Source organism: Urocitellus parryii, chromosome X (genome assembly GCF_045843805.1).
Source record: "Urocitellus parryii isolate mUroPar1 chromosome X, mUroPar1.hap1, whole genome shotgun sequence".
NCBI lineage: Eukaryota > Metazoa > Chordata > Mammalia > Rodentia > Sciuridae > Urocitellus > Urocitellus parryii.
In genome coordinates this window covers 24,917,772-24,933,257 of record NC_135547.1, presented here as the reverse complement: position 1 = coordinate 24,933,257, position 15,486 = coordinate 24,917,772, and the positions used below count along the sequence as shown (strand labels likewise).

At 36.7% G+C, this 15,486-nt stretch overlaps 1 protein-coding gene across 1 annotated transcript; it reads right to left on the bottom strand.

Moving 5' to 3' along the window:
- Positions 1-11,726: 11,726 nt before the first annotated feature.
- LOC113197113 (DDB1- and CUL4-associated factor 12-like protein 2) lies at positions 11,727-13,118 on the bottom strand. The gene has a single exon (XM_026409310.2). It carries the CDS (start codon positions 13,116-13,118, stop codon positions 11,727-11,729), a length of 1,392 nt encoding a protein of 463 aa, XP_026265095.2.
- Between the last annotated feature and the right edge of the window lie 2,368 nt (positions 13,119-15,486).

Sequence of the window (15,486 nt, the reverse complement as noted above, 5' to 3'; positions counted from 1 at the left end):
CTCCTTCATCATTTTTTTCTCCTGTTATTTTTTAGATGGAAGGTATTCTCCAAAAGCTCATGTTTGAGATAATGCAAGAAAGTTTAGAGGTGATTGGATTATGAGAGCCAAAACCTAATGTGTTCACTAATCTGATGATAGGGATTAACTGGGTGGTTGCTGTAGGCAGGTAGTGTGTGACTGGAGGAGGAGATGGTTCCTTGCCAATATGACTTTAGGATTTATATTGTGTCCATGAGGGAGCGTTCTCTCTCTCTCTCTCTCTCTCTCTCTCTCTCTCTCTCTCTCTCTCTCTCTCTCTCTCTCGTTTCCTGATCATGCCTTGATATGCTTTCCTCCACCACACTCTATTGCCATGATTTTCTGCCTCACTTTGATCCCCAAGGAATGGAGTTGGCCATCTAGACTGAGAAATCTGAAACTGTGAGACCCACATAATACTTTTCTTCCTTTGAAATTGTTCTTGTCAAATGCCATGATGTTCTGCCTCACTTCAAGCCCTAAGGAATGGAGCTGATCTTCTGTGGACTGAAACCTCTGAAATCAGGATCCTTAAAATAAATTTTTCCTCCTCTAATTGTTTCTGTCAGGTCTTTTGGTCACAGCAACAAAAAAAGCTAACTAAAATATCTTCTCATTGTAACTTAGGTCTCCCTTCCTACCACTCTAATTTTTTTTCTCTTTTCCCATCTATTTTCATTATTTTTACCCTTTCTTTCAATTCAATTTGGCATACAAGTATTAATGCTTAATTTTTTCAGCCTACTCTATATGAATTCTCATTCACACTTACCTTTGGTTAATAGAGTCGCAGAAAAAAATAGTAATAATTATTATAGCATATGTTGATATATTGTTTGCTCTTAAATTGCTATTGTTTCTCGTGGTAACTCTCTCACTCAAAGTGGTACTGGTGGTTGAAATTACCATTTTGATTATGCTGATTTGATGTGTTTAAGCTAAGATAAACCTCCCAGCCCAAGGCTTATTATAAAGAGATAACTAATTTAGCTTTGTTGAATGAAATAATCTGCAGATGTCTGTTAGGTCCCTTTGTTTTATGATATTTTTAAAGTCTGAAGTATGTCTTTTCTCAGTTGTTGGGGCTTTATAAAGTTTTGGAGGTGTGTACCACTCTGCCCAGCTCAATAGCTATTTTGTTCGACAATAATGAATCTGCTGAAAAATTAATCAGGAATGCATATGCATTCACAGTTGCCTCAAAAATATAAAATAACTTGGACTACATCTAACCAAAGAGGTGAAAGATTTTTACAATGAAAATTATAGAAAACTAAAGGAAACAATCAACAAAACATCAGAAGATGGAAAGACCTTCCATGTTTGTGTAGAGTCAAAACTAATAATATTAAAATGGCCAAATCACCAAAAGCAATGTATGGATTCAATGCAATTCCCATCAAATCACTAATGATATTCTTCACAGAACTAGAAACAGAGTACTAAAAATCAAATGAAAAAATGAAAGAACCAGAGAAACCAAAGCAATTCTGGGCAAAAGTAGCTGTAATGAAGGCATCACAATACCTAATTTGAAATTATGCTTCAGAGCTATAGTAACAAAATGAGCATGGTACTGGCTTAAAAACATACACTTCAACAAATGGAATAGAATAGGAGACAAACCCACACAATTACCATCATCTGGTCCTTGACAAACATACTAAAAATATGCACTGTAGAAAAGACAGCCTTTTTCGAGAATGTGGGAAAAAAGGCACACTCACACATTGCTGGTGGGACTGCAAGCTGTATGGAGAATTCTTGGAAAACTGGGAATGGATCCACCATTTGAAACAGCTATCCCTCTCCTCGGACTATATCCACAGGACTTAAAAACAGCATACTACAGGGACACAGCCACATCAATGATTACAGTAGCACAATTCACAATAGCTAAACTATGGAACCAACACAGATGCCCTTTAGTAAATGAATGGATAAAGAAAATGTGGTATATATACACAATGGAATATACTCAGCAACAAAAGGGAATAAAATCATGGCAGGTAAACGGATGGAGCTGGAGAATATATTGCTAAGTGAAATTAGCTAACCCCCCCCAAACAAATACCAAATGATTTCTCTGATTTAGGATGCTGATTCATAATATGCTGAGGGTGGGTTGGATGATTAAATGAGCTCTAGATAGGGCAAAGAGGAAAAGAGAAGGGAGGGGAAGGGAACAGGCATAGGGGTAAGAAAGACAGTGGAATGCAATGGTCATCATTACCCCTAAGTACATGTATGAAGACAAAGGATGTGGACTCTATTTTGTGTACAACTAGAGATACGAAAAATTGTGCTCTATATGTATAATATGAATTATAATGCATTCTGTTGTCATATATAACAAATTAAAAATTAAAAAGTAAGAAGGTCATCACTAGATGCAGCCTCTTGACCTTGAACTTTCAGAACCATGAGCCAAATAAAGCTCTTTTATTAAAGAAAAAAAGACAGCCTTTTTAACAAACGGTGCTGGGAAAAATGAAAATACATATTATATCTCACCATGCAAAAAAGTTAACTCAAAATGGAAAAGAGACCTTGTATTAGACCAGAAACTATGCAACTCCTAGAAGTAAATATAAGGTCAACACTCTAATATACATGTGGATGCAATGAGTTCTTCTATAGGACTCCTAAAGTTAAAGAAATAATACCCCAAATTAACAAATAGGATGACATCAAGTTAAGAATCTTCCAAATAGCAAAGGAAAAAATTCAGGACATGAAAGAAGAACCCACAGAACGAAAATATTTGACAGAGTCATTCCTCAGAAGGAGAAATACAATGAACAACAAATATATGAAAACAACTTTAGGCATATGTTCAACAACTTTAGGCATCAGGGAAATGCAAATATTGAAAACCACAATGAGATTTCATCTCATTTAAGTAGAATGACAATCATTAAAAATACAAATCGCAATAAATATTGGTAAGAATATGGGAAACATAGTGGGGTAGGGAGGGGGAACATGAGAGGGAATATATGAACTCTAGATAGAGAAGAGGAGAGGGAGGGAAAGGGAGGGGGCAGAGGATTAGCAAGGATGGTGGAATGTGATGGACATCATTATTCAAAGTACATGTATGAAGACATGAATTGGGTGTCAAAATACTTTATATACAACCAGAGATATGAAAAATTGTGGTATATATGTGTAATCAGAATTGTCATGCAAAAAAACAAAGTGTATGTATAAAAACATGAATTGGTGTGAATATATTTTATATACAATTATATGAAAAATTGTGCTCTATATGTATAATAATAATTGTAATGCATTCCACTGTTATGTATTTTAAAAAATAAAATCAATTAAAAAAGAATGTGGTGAACAAAAACTTATACACAGGATTATAACTTAGTACAACTACTATGTAAATCACTACACAGTATCCTCAAATAACTAGGGATAGAATATTCTTATGATCCTGGTATACTGCTACTAGGCATGTACCCAAAGGAAGTAAAGTCATCATACTATAGTGATACATACATACCCATGTTTATAGCAGCACAATTCATAATAGACAAACTATGGAACCAGCTTAGATGTCCATGAATATATGAATGAAAAATATATATATATATATATACACACACACATACACACTCAGAGAATGAAATATTATTCAGACATAAAGAACATGTTTATTTTATTTGTAAGAATATGGATGAAACTTGAGAAAATAATGTTAGGTGAAATAAGCCAGATTCAAAAAGTTCAGGGTCAAATATTTTCTCTGATGTGGAAGCTGGAGAAAAGAAAGAGTGGAAAATGGACTCTAACAAAAAGGGAAACCAGTAAAGCAGAGGAAGGGAATGAAATTGTTATGTTATATGATGTTGTGTCCTGCACATACAAATATATAACACTGAATCCCACTATTAATATAGATCCTTAAGAAGGGAATAAAGATGTTAAATGAAACCTTTACACTGTCATTACTTCTGGAGCCAAACTTCCAGCTTACTTGATGATGCTCAGTCTTTTTAAAAACTAATTTAAAACTTTGTTTTTTAAAGACAAAATAGTGAAGTAAAAAAAATGATCATTTATCATTCCCTTGGAGTATCCATAAGTCAAATGTTTTTGCTTAGGGCAATATTTATAAAGAAAGATCTGAGGGGAAAAATAGGGAGCTCCTTTCTACATAAAGTAGGAGAGTATCTCAGAATTTGCTCTAGCTTGCGACAAATGCATACAGAGGACATCAAATTATAGGATGTCCTATTTTAAGAAATTCCATTTTTATTTTATCTGTTCTTAATTTTGACACAAATTAATTCAAGTTCAATTTGTCACATTCTGAAAGTATCCTTTAACATACTTTGAAATAAGGGATTCTATCACATCACTTAACTTTTATTTGAACACTAAAGCACTGTCTCATAAGTGAAGGAAATGGCAACATGGTAGAAATCACTGTCAACTGGAAACCAATCTGTATAAAGATGACACTTATAATAAGTCAGTGGAGGAAAATATAATTCCATTTTTCAAAATGTGCTTTATATACTAATGTCAAGAAATTAATCTATTGTGCAAAATGGTATTAGTTTTATAAAAGATATAATTAGAAACAACACACACACAACTCTATTTTTCTAGGTAAGTAAAAAAAGAAAAACAAAAATGAGCCATTTCTGAGGTGTAGGGGGATGTTTTTTGATAAATTTACTAGAAGCCTAGAAGAAACTGAAGTTTCTGCCCTCTGACTGGAACATTCAAGTTTATCATTTGTGTGTAACATAAAAGGGCAATTTAGGCGTTAAAATTTAATCAACATGAAACATTAATGCCTTAGGTTGAAACAGAGAATGGCACAATAATGGCATTAGAAAGGGTGAAAATAGCACCATTACTCTCATTGACATCATCAATGTGTTTGCTTCAGTGAACTGTACCTCCAAAATGGAAAAACAAGAAGTCATTTATAAGGAAGGTATCATCAATATTTAGCTTTCTCTTTTCCCAACTCTAGAATGACCTATATTCTATAAAAGATGCAAAAACACATCTAAACAAAATGCAGATTTATTTATTCATTTAAAGAATAGAAACACTTGACAGAATTTCTTTATCTTCTTTGGGTTAATGTGATTGCATTAGGTAAATGTAAAATTGATCATTAACAAATGAATGATAAAAATACTGCTTGGGGGCGTCACTAAGTAGTGTTTAATGTTCACTAAAGAAATAGTCCATTTGTCTATTCACCTGAGTTATTAATTACCTACTATGTGCCAGGAATATAGTAACTCATGTGAAAGTCAAAATGTAGATATATTAAAAATAGATAAATTTTGGGATAAGAATCAGAACCAGCTTGTGTGACACTGTACACCTCTTCAACTTTCCCAAATACCATTTCTATGGTGATTACTCAAACACCTGTATTTCCAGTCCTAACTTTTCTTAAAAACTCCAGGTTCATTTTTTAAGTGACAGCCATACATTTCCATCTGGAAATACCAGAGACACCTCAAATTTCACAAAGCCATACTGTAACAGCCCTGAATGTATACATGCTCATGCATCCCAGATACAATGTATTTTCAGTCAATATTGTTTCTCCTTTTCCACTCTTACTTTACTTTTGAGACTCAGTCTAAGCATAGCCTCTTTTGGGAGTCCTTTATAACCACACCAGGCAGAACTAATTGTAAATTCTGTTCATAGACTCGGTGCCCTTAGTAAATACCTATAATTCTATATTTACTTTTCTTACAATTGGTTGAATTGAGGCTTGAGCATCTCTCTTTCAGAATATGTATAAGTAGCTCCAAAGACTGAAAATATCTGAATTAAGCAACTATCTGGAGGGATAGTACAAATATTCTATATCTGGTGTAGTACTAATAATAAACACTTGATGTTTAATTGAATATAAAATCTTACATTTGGTTAAATATCTCATGTTTTATATGAGTAATTTCTGGTGATAAGAGCAATTTCCTGAGTATTGCATCACATCATTAATTTTGAGTTTAAGCCTATACACATTAAAGTAATCCTGAGTGTTAGAAAACAAGAATATTTACTGGCATAGAGAAATGATTAGTTGGGCTGGGGTTGTAGCTCAGTGGTAGAGCACTTTCCTAGCATGTGTGAGGTCCTGGGTTCAATCCTCAGCACCAAATAAAAAATAAATAAAAATAAAAGTATTGTGTTCAACTACAACTAAAAAATAACTATTTAAAAAAGATGATTAGTTTAATGAAAATCATTAAACTAAAAAAGGAAGTCTATAATACAACCTGTTAAAAATACTCTTATTTCAGTGGCAATTACAAAGTTAGGCACACAATGTACAAGAGATATGCACTACCATGTTCACAGTAGCAATCTCTCACTAGAGGAAATTTATATTTTTATTTGTATGTCCAACTTTCCACAACGTACATAAACTTCTTTTGTAATAATCAAGCAAAAAATATATACACCCCTCATAGAATTGGTAAGGATGTAGATAGGAAGAAAATTCATACCAATGCAATCAGTATACATCAGGAAGTATGCTAGACACTGAAGATTGAAAGATTAGTAATGTAAGGTCAGATTTAGAGAAGCTAAGTGACAGAAACACAGTGATTATATAAACAAACAATAGAGCTACAGTTCACATCCAGGTGTTTATGATTCTAAAATAATATTTTTTCCATTTCATTTTGGTATCCAGATGCAATATGATCCCTGGGGAAAAATATTTTATTAATAAATGTTTCTGTTCATACAATGAAGTTGTATTGGCCCGTAAGGACAAATGAAATTGTGTCATTTGCAAGAAAACAGATGGAACCAGAGATATGAAAAATTGTACTCTATATGTGTAATAAGAATTGTAATGCATCCCACTGTCATGTATTTAAAACTATAAAATCAATTAAATATTTAAAAATACATGGAACCAGAAAGTGTCATATTAAATGAAATAAGCCAGACTCAGAAAGTCAAGGGCTACATGATTTCTATCATATGCAGAAGCTAGAGAGAAAAAAAAATAGAGAAATTGATTGCAGGAAAACTGAAGAAGAGGGAACTGTGGTAAGGGAAGGTCCTGAGAAAAGAAATTGATCAAATTATGCTATGTACCTGAACAAATATGCTACAATGAAATCCACTATTCTATATCATTATTATGTACCAATAAAATTTTAAGTTTCTGCTATCATATTATTCTATGCTGTGAATTACCATGATCACTATCATGCATGGGTCCTTTTTTAAGGATTTTCTTCATCTCTCAACTTACTCCTATATTATCTAATGTTATGGTCAACAAATCTGATAAAATAATTTTTTCCAAGGAATTGATGTTTTAGTAATTTTTCTGGCTATCCCACTACCATATATGGCAACTACTGTAGTAGATGTTAGAATAATTTAGCTCACATTCAAATGGAAAAGGAGAGTTAGACACCCATATAGTTAACTGCATTAGAATCTAATAGGAACTATAATAAAAATAACAGAAGATCCACTATGCATGAAGAAGTTGAGAACTTCATTCTCAATGGGAAGACACAGATAATTTAATAGAAGAAAAACAGAGAAAGGATATGTTAAATAAGGAGCAATGTCTGTATAAAGTTAAACATATTAGTTAAAGAACCCTGCTTCCTAAGGATCAGACTATTTCATAGCAACCTCCTGCAAACACATTGCCCTTTCACTGATACCAACACCAGTGGAAGATGTCTCTGGATTTATAGCAGTAAGTGGAGGGAAATACTTCTAGACAGTCATTTTCAACAGATTTTAAAATCACACCCCTTAAAAGCAAACACCTGTAGCATAGCCAGCCTCTGTTTCATATTAGTCTACATTGTTCTCACTGAACTGCATCCCTGAGCAGCTCACACAACACGATTAGCATAGCTGGGTTACCTCATATTTGTCGAAATTAAGGAGTTGCCAGTAAAACATTCAGAAGGACTTTGCGAATTACTTTCTAAAATAACTCTAAATTAGCAATTAATAAAAAATCGAGAACTTATTCAACTCTGAATACAGGCAGATAAAATCAACCTCTGCATAATTCAGTTATGTTTATTACTGATGCAAAAGTATATTTAACAGATGAATTTTTGCCAAAGGAGTCTCCTAAATTTATTTCAGTGGTTATTTTTGGCTAGCAATTCTTCTCCCCACTTTTTTTTTAAAAGCCAGAAATAAAGTCCTTCCAAAGAGTAGAGGGGACACAAACTTTTGAGTCAAAAGTATGCCTGGGGAAAGAATATATGAACAGGTAGACACAAACAATTAACAATTTTATGAATGTTTATAAGTTACTAGGTGTTTCAGGGAGCTCTGTCAGCTAAATTGTACATACAGATTTGTATTCCCTTCTGTATTTTAAGTGAATTTAATTTATTGGCTTCCTGGAGTGCTGGCATGGCATTTAAAAAATATACTTCACACTCACAGTTTACACCATTCAGTATACTTTTATAGAGTACTTTGTCCTAGGACTGGAAAATATTTCAAAATAACTAGACACTGAAAAATATAAATACTCATAGTTAGGCTATTTAGTTATTAAAAAGCCAAATTCTGTGATATACCCCCAGATATAAGATATACCCTCAGAAATAAGAATGTTTATAGTGAGTCAGTGATGCTGCTCATTCAGTATCAAGCTAAGACTAGAGATTTGACTTCTACATCTGCTTTAAAATCCCGCCCCAAATAGAAAGTGTTATTTCCTCTGAAAACCTTCTCTCAGTGTCCCACAACAATTACAAAATTACTGTAAAAATCCCCTACTACATATAGAAAAAGACAACAAGTACTTTGGTTAGTTCTTGGGTAAAACTTGAGATTTTTAGCCAATATATAATTTAGGTTAAAAAATAATCTACAACTACAAAATGAGGTCTTTCAAATCATTTTCTGAAAAAAAAATTTAAGGAAATCTTCAAATCTAACTATTTGCAGGTTAAAAGTCTGATTTATAGTATAAAAAATTTCTAGCTATATAAACTTTATGTATTTTATTTCATCTTCAGGTTTCACATATGAGTTAAGTATATGAATGGATAAACCACCATGGCCTGAGCTAAAAATGAATTAGGGCAAATTTCAAGAAAAATAGGGGATCAAGCAAATCCTATATTATTCAAGAGTAAATATCTACTTATTAAAATCTTGAATTTTAGTCTCCAGAGGCAGAAACATTTATCAAGTAATAACTGATTACCTTTGGTTTTCTAGTCATTAATGGAGATATGAGGGAATATAAGATACCAGTGACAGTCCCTGTTGTCCAGACATTTTCAACTGAGTTTGATTTACAAGTATGAACTCATTTTACTGCTTTGTAACAAATATTACATGAATCTGTTAAAATTATCTCTATAAACAAAAGGTGAATTTTAGATTTGTAAACTCTTTTTATTCAGGATTGCTACTGAACTGCATGTACCATACAGACACAAAGGATGCACAAATGCAAAAATATTTAAGGAAAAGGAGACACGACACAATACCAATCCAAGGTCAGCACAACTTGGCCAGTGTTGAGGAAGGCCCAATCTTCTTTTTACTTCTCATGTTCTCATATATGGAGAAACCAACATGTTTTTACAGCAGTTCGCTATTTGTATTTTTCTGAACTTCATAGTTCTTTTTTTCAACATAACCTATTTAAATGCCAGCATCCCTTCTTGAAATTTTAATATTACTTAGAATTACATGTTATTACACTGAAAATTATAACATTACTACTTTTTATATCAACATATTTATTCCACACTTAGGTATGAGTCATTGAAATTCACAAATAAATTCTGAACTTAGACTTTACAAATTGGGAATTTTTTCAGAATAAACTGAATGGGCTCATTTTTTCTTCTTTGCATTTTTTTCTTGTAAACAAAATTAGGAAATTTCAAGTATGCTCAAATACAACATTTGATATTAAAAATAACAATGGAAAAATATTGTCTATACCTTGGATCCTTACACATTCTGGCCAGTCTGCCATACATTCTATATTTACACTCAGAATCCCTGGTTTGAATGAAGGCGTGAAATTTTGTGCATGTTCCAAAACCATAACAATACTAATATATTCACAAGTCTTGACTGTTTTAAGGAAAGACATGGAAAAATACACATTCTTTTATCTATTTAAGGACAGAACATATAAACTTAACTAAAGCTAAGGAGAAAACATTGATTCAATTTTCAGATTAACCTTTAGCATTCAAATAAGCAGAACACTAATATTCTCAAAGTGTCCTAACCAATTGGGATTTTGAAACAAACATAAGATACAATAACAACTTTTGCAATATGAGAAAAACTTAAAAAAAAAAAACTATTTTAGGGGTGGGTATGTAGGTGCTTGCCTATATGTGAGACCTTGAGTCTGACCCCCAGCACCACTAAAAAAAAATGCACTTACCTACAACATACAAATATACACTCTGACCACATTTTACAAATGAAAATTTCCCCAAAGTAGGTGATCTAGAACTTGGAATGCATTTTCCAATTGGAACAATGCTATAAAACTACAGCTAATGCCTGGTATAGTGGCACATGACTGCCATCCCAGCAGCTTGTGAGGCTTAGACAGGAGATTGCGAGTTCAAAGCCAGCCTCAGCAAAAGTGAGGCACTAAACAACTTAGTGAGGCTATTTCTCTAAATAAAATACAAAATAGGGCTAGGGATGTGGCTCAGTGGTCGAATGTCCCTGAGTTCAATCCCCTAGTACCAAAAAACAAAATAAAAAACTATAGCGAACTCTCTGGAACAAATGTAAAATCCTGTTTATTAGAAAATATTCTTAATATGCCATATATGTGCTATGAAAAATAACCAAAACAATACTATTTTAATACCAGTAATAAAAGAAGAAAAAAGAAAAGAAATATAATTGCATAATTGTGAAACCACCATTGGATCTCCTTAATGCAGAGAGAATATGTGAATCACTCAAAGATAGAATGTTAACCTTAATGCAGAGAGAATATGTGAATCACTCAAAGACAGAATGTTAACTAAGGATTAGACAAAACTTTTTTTATGAAAAGTCAAGATCATCATGTTAGGAATATGCAGAAAAGTCTTAAAGGTCAACTTTTTTTTGGGGGGGGGCGTTGGTACCAGGAATAGAATCCATGGCACTTGCCCACAGAGCCACATCCCAAGCCCTTTTTATTTTTATTTAGAGACAGGGCCTCCCTAAGTTGCTTAAGGCTCACTAAGTTACTGAGGCTGGCTTTGCACTTGTTATTCTCCTGTCTCAGCCTCCCAAGCCACTGGGATCACAGGTGTGCACCATAGCAACTGGCTTTAAAGTTTTGATTCTCTCTCCCTCTCCCTTCTCTCCCTTCTGCCTCCTCTCCTTCTCCCTCGCAAAAATAAATAAATAAATAAATATCTTTAGCTATTGAAGATATCTTCAATAACTTTAGCTATCAAGGATTAGTAAGTCAGAAACTACCTTGAGATTCAACTTCATCCTAATTAGAATGGCTACTGTCAAAAAGGAAAAAATAACAAATGCTAAAGAGGATGTAGACAAATCCTTATACTTTCTCCCTCTCCCTCTCCTCATAGTTGAAGTTGAGCCAATTACACCTGTAGGACAAAAGAAAGAACTAAAACAACTGCAGCATGAAGAAGGAAGGTTACACTGAAATGATATGTAAATTTATGCACTTTGCAAATGAGGCCTTAACTCCAGAGGCCTGCATAGTGCCCATGGAGGCCTGAAGGGAGAGGTCCCCCAGCCACAAAAAGCTTCATCTCAGGCCAGTTGTAGCAATGAGTGTAGAGGGCATTGGGGAACTCCTCCACACCACCAAAGTAATTCAACCAAAGGTCATCATGGTTGAGCCAGCCTCTGCCACAGGTGAGTTTGAGCTTCCTCCCTGTGGGTCCCAGAAAGGAGTCTAGACTGGCTGAGGCCCTCTCTTCCAGGAACTTCTGAGCACGTATGTCATAGAAGAGCAGGGAGCCAAGGCCTGTGCCCACAGTGACTATGTGCTGGTAGACACTCAGGGAGCGCACACCTGTTCCACACTCATAGGGACTCAAGGGCTGAATGTTTTGGTGGCCTCTGCGCATATCCAAGAAGGATACATGAGAATAAGAGCCCACTACATACAGGGAAAAGTCATTGCAGTAGGTTAGGCACATACTTTCGTGGCCATAGGGCAGCCTGAAGGACAGCAGCCTGGATAGGGTGTTTCCAGCTTTCCACAGGTGGAAGTAGCCATCCGCGGACGCGGCTCCCAGTTCCTGGTTCACGCCACTGAAGGCCAGGGCCCGCACTCTGTGGTTACCTATGTTGCTGTTGGCCTTGGGGATAGCCTCTATGTGCTTTGGATAGATGTGGGTATACACAGGGAACTTCCCATCGTTTTGCAGGGCAATGCTGCCATTTCTGTCAGGATCCACCTGCCACAGGGCCATAGTGCCATCGCGGGAGCCACTCACAGCCACAGTATCACTCAACCAGGCTATGGAGAAGATCCAGTCTTTGTGAGCATGTCGGTCACCCAGGCACAAGGGATCCAGGGTGGGTAGCTGGTAGACTGCCAGGCTGTTGGGATTTTCACCCCCGGTAGCCAAAAGCGTCTTAGAGGGATTTAGTTCAATGGCATGGATGCCAGTGGTTGGCTGATCCCGGGACAGAATGGGCACCCTGTCCCGCATCAGGGGGATGCGATTGATTTGGCCCGACTGTACGTCCAGCACAAAGAGCGTGTTACACTTGGTGCCACACACCACCTGCCTGGAGTTTAGCCACTGAGAGGCGAAAACCTTGTTGAGGGTGCCCAGCGCCAGCTGGTGCTCAGTCAGTATCTCGGGAAGCCTCAGCACCGTATAGCTGTGCAGCTTACCCTCGAAGCCCTGGAGCCCGGCACTGCTCCAAGTGCTCACCGCACGGCCCCTCAAATAATGGACCAGCGAGCGAGAAGTTGCTAGCTGCTTCTGCTTGTTGGGCTGTAGCGGCCCCTCTCTGTGCCCTGGCTTCACCAAAACCTGAGAGGAAGAGCTCCCCTCACCAACCTTGAGTGCAGGTGCTTCCCGCTTCTTGCTGTGTGTTTCCGGTGAGTCCATGGTGGCCGTCGGGCAGGCGGCGGCGAGGCTGTGTGTGGCACTCCTACTGGCCATAGCAGTGGGTGGCAGGGCGTTGGGGGCTTGGGTGGAGGCGTCTGCGCTTCAGGTGGGAGCTCGGGATTTCAAGGGCCAGGAGATCGCGGCTACCACCAGGCACTGAGTCTGAGGTTGTCCGCAGCAAAAAAAATAAAAAAAAAAAAAAAAAAAACAAACAAACAAACCACACACACAAAAAACGGTGGGGCCAGGCAAATAACTCCTGGTCAGAGGGAGCAGAGCACCCTAGGAGTGTGGGGGAGAGGCGGCTGCCAAGTCTGAGAGAAGGGAGGAAGTGCTTGAGAAGCTGCTGAAGCTGGGGGAGGAGAGAGTGGGGGAGGGAGGACGAGGGGGATATGGATAGCACGTGCTGGGCTTGCAGGTGGAGGCTGTGGGTCAAGGGGTAAGTGGGTGTGGAGCAGAGGCCTGAGTAGATTGCTGGAGGGTATAGCTCCTGAATTCTCAGTATAGAATACATGGTGTTTCATCGCCCATTTTAGGGCAACCAACTAGCCCTAAAATTCTTACTTGAATAAAATCTGAAACTTAAAATATAGTCAAGTACAGGATTAGATGAGCCTTGACCATGATTGGTGGGAAGAAACAAATATACACTTGGTGTAATACTGTGAGAACCTTGAACTGAGATTGACATTGAAATTGGTAGCCAAAGGGAGTGTTTGCCAGTGGCAGGGATACTACCCATCTTCCTGCTAGTTCCTTTCTGTCCTTCCTTCCTCAGCCCTTCTGGTGAGGTATCTTATTAAACAATTTCAAACAAATATTCCCCATCCTCAAATTAAGGTTTCTGAGTTCCTGCACTAGAAATCTCTGAGGAATGCATTCCAAATGAAGATCATTTCCCCTCATATTCTGCCTATGATCTTCATAGTCCTTTGGTTGGTCACAGTTTCAGAACCTGGTGCTCTGTGCTGATGGGGGAGGTGTTTGCTTTCGTCCAGTCCTAAGGAGGTGGAGTGGAACAGTGCCTCAGTGGATGGGCACCTCCCTTTCTATTCCTGGCAGTTTAAGTTAAACATTCCCTTTGACAATTCTATAAACTCAAGGCATCTGACCAGATCACCCCTCCACTAGGCCTTGGGAAAGGGATTTGAGGGATGAACATGATTTTCACATGCACAAAAGGACATAAAGCACTTTGAAGAAGGAGGCCATCATAGGTATAAAACCATGAGACTGTAGAGATGTGGAATGCAGATTTTCACTCTTGAAAGTCTCAGTGGACCTCACATGTTACCTCAGAGTAGCCAATCCAGTAGCAGGACTGTACCTAGTATGCACAGACACACAGATTTTAATTACACACTGATTGATAGATTGTATTGTACAGAGAGGTTGGTGGCTGACATCAACTCTGCACAAGTCCCAATCTTCCCCCTTAAAAACCAGTTTGCTGAGCAAGTACATACAGGGATAAATTTAATTGTCTGACTCATCTGAGAAGACTGTAGGATCTACTTCCATGCTGCTTTCTCTACCTCTACCATCCCTGAACCTTTTGTTGATATTTTTCTCCTCCTTTCCCAGCCCTTTTTGTAATTTCACTCACATAGACAATGAGGCCTCCTGGCCATTCCATTTCAGTTACTGCATACCCCATTCTCCTTTACACTTTTCTGCAACACAGTTATGATTCTTCCCAATATCATTTATTATTATACTAACAAATATTGTTATAGGACTGTTTCAAATATTATCTTTTTTAATCCACTATTAATATGATCCACATTTTGTAGATGAGGAAATTGCAGCTTGGAAAAATTATGATTTTTTTCCAAAGACAATGAATTATTAAGTGAACCAAAATAGTGTAAATCCATATTTGATGCACTTATATTTTGGAGAAATGAGTAAAATTTCTGCTAGTCATATATTGTTCATAAGCCACACTTCCTCTCAGCATCCCAAATATAGGAATGGAATATCTGTAGAAGTTGCTTGCCAGGAGTAGAAACACTAGGAGCAGCTGGGAGATGTTGTGTCCATCTATGAACAGTGGTAATTCCTACTGAAAGGGACACCTCAGAGTTCTTCAACAACAGCAGCTAAACAAACTAGTGACCAATGTTGATCATTATGATGTTATCCTATAGTAGAAAGAACAATGGGGAAATCAATAGTAAACAAAAACTAAGAAACATGTCTACCTTCTTTTCCCTGGGACGAAGTAAGCATCAAAAGTCTAAGAAGTTTCCACAGAGAAGAGAAGAAACCCTTAAAGTTATGGATGCTAGAAATTCTACCAGCCATTTGTGTGTAGTTTGGACTCCAACACCATTTGGCTTTGAAAAATAAAGTTGTGTGTTGTATC

Bases quoted from the DNA above. Each gene is read 5' to 3' on its own strand.
- LOC113197113 (XM_026409310.2), bottom strand. From the start codon at position 13,118: ATGGACTCACCGGAAACACACAGCAAGAAGCGGGAAGCACCTGCACTC.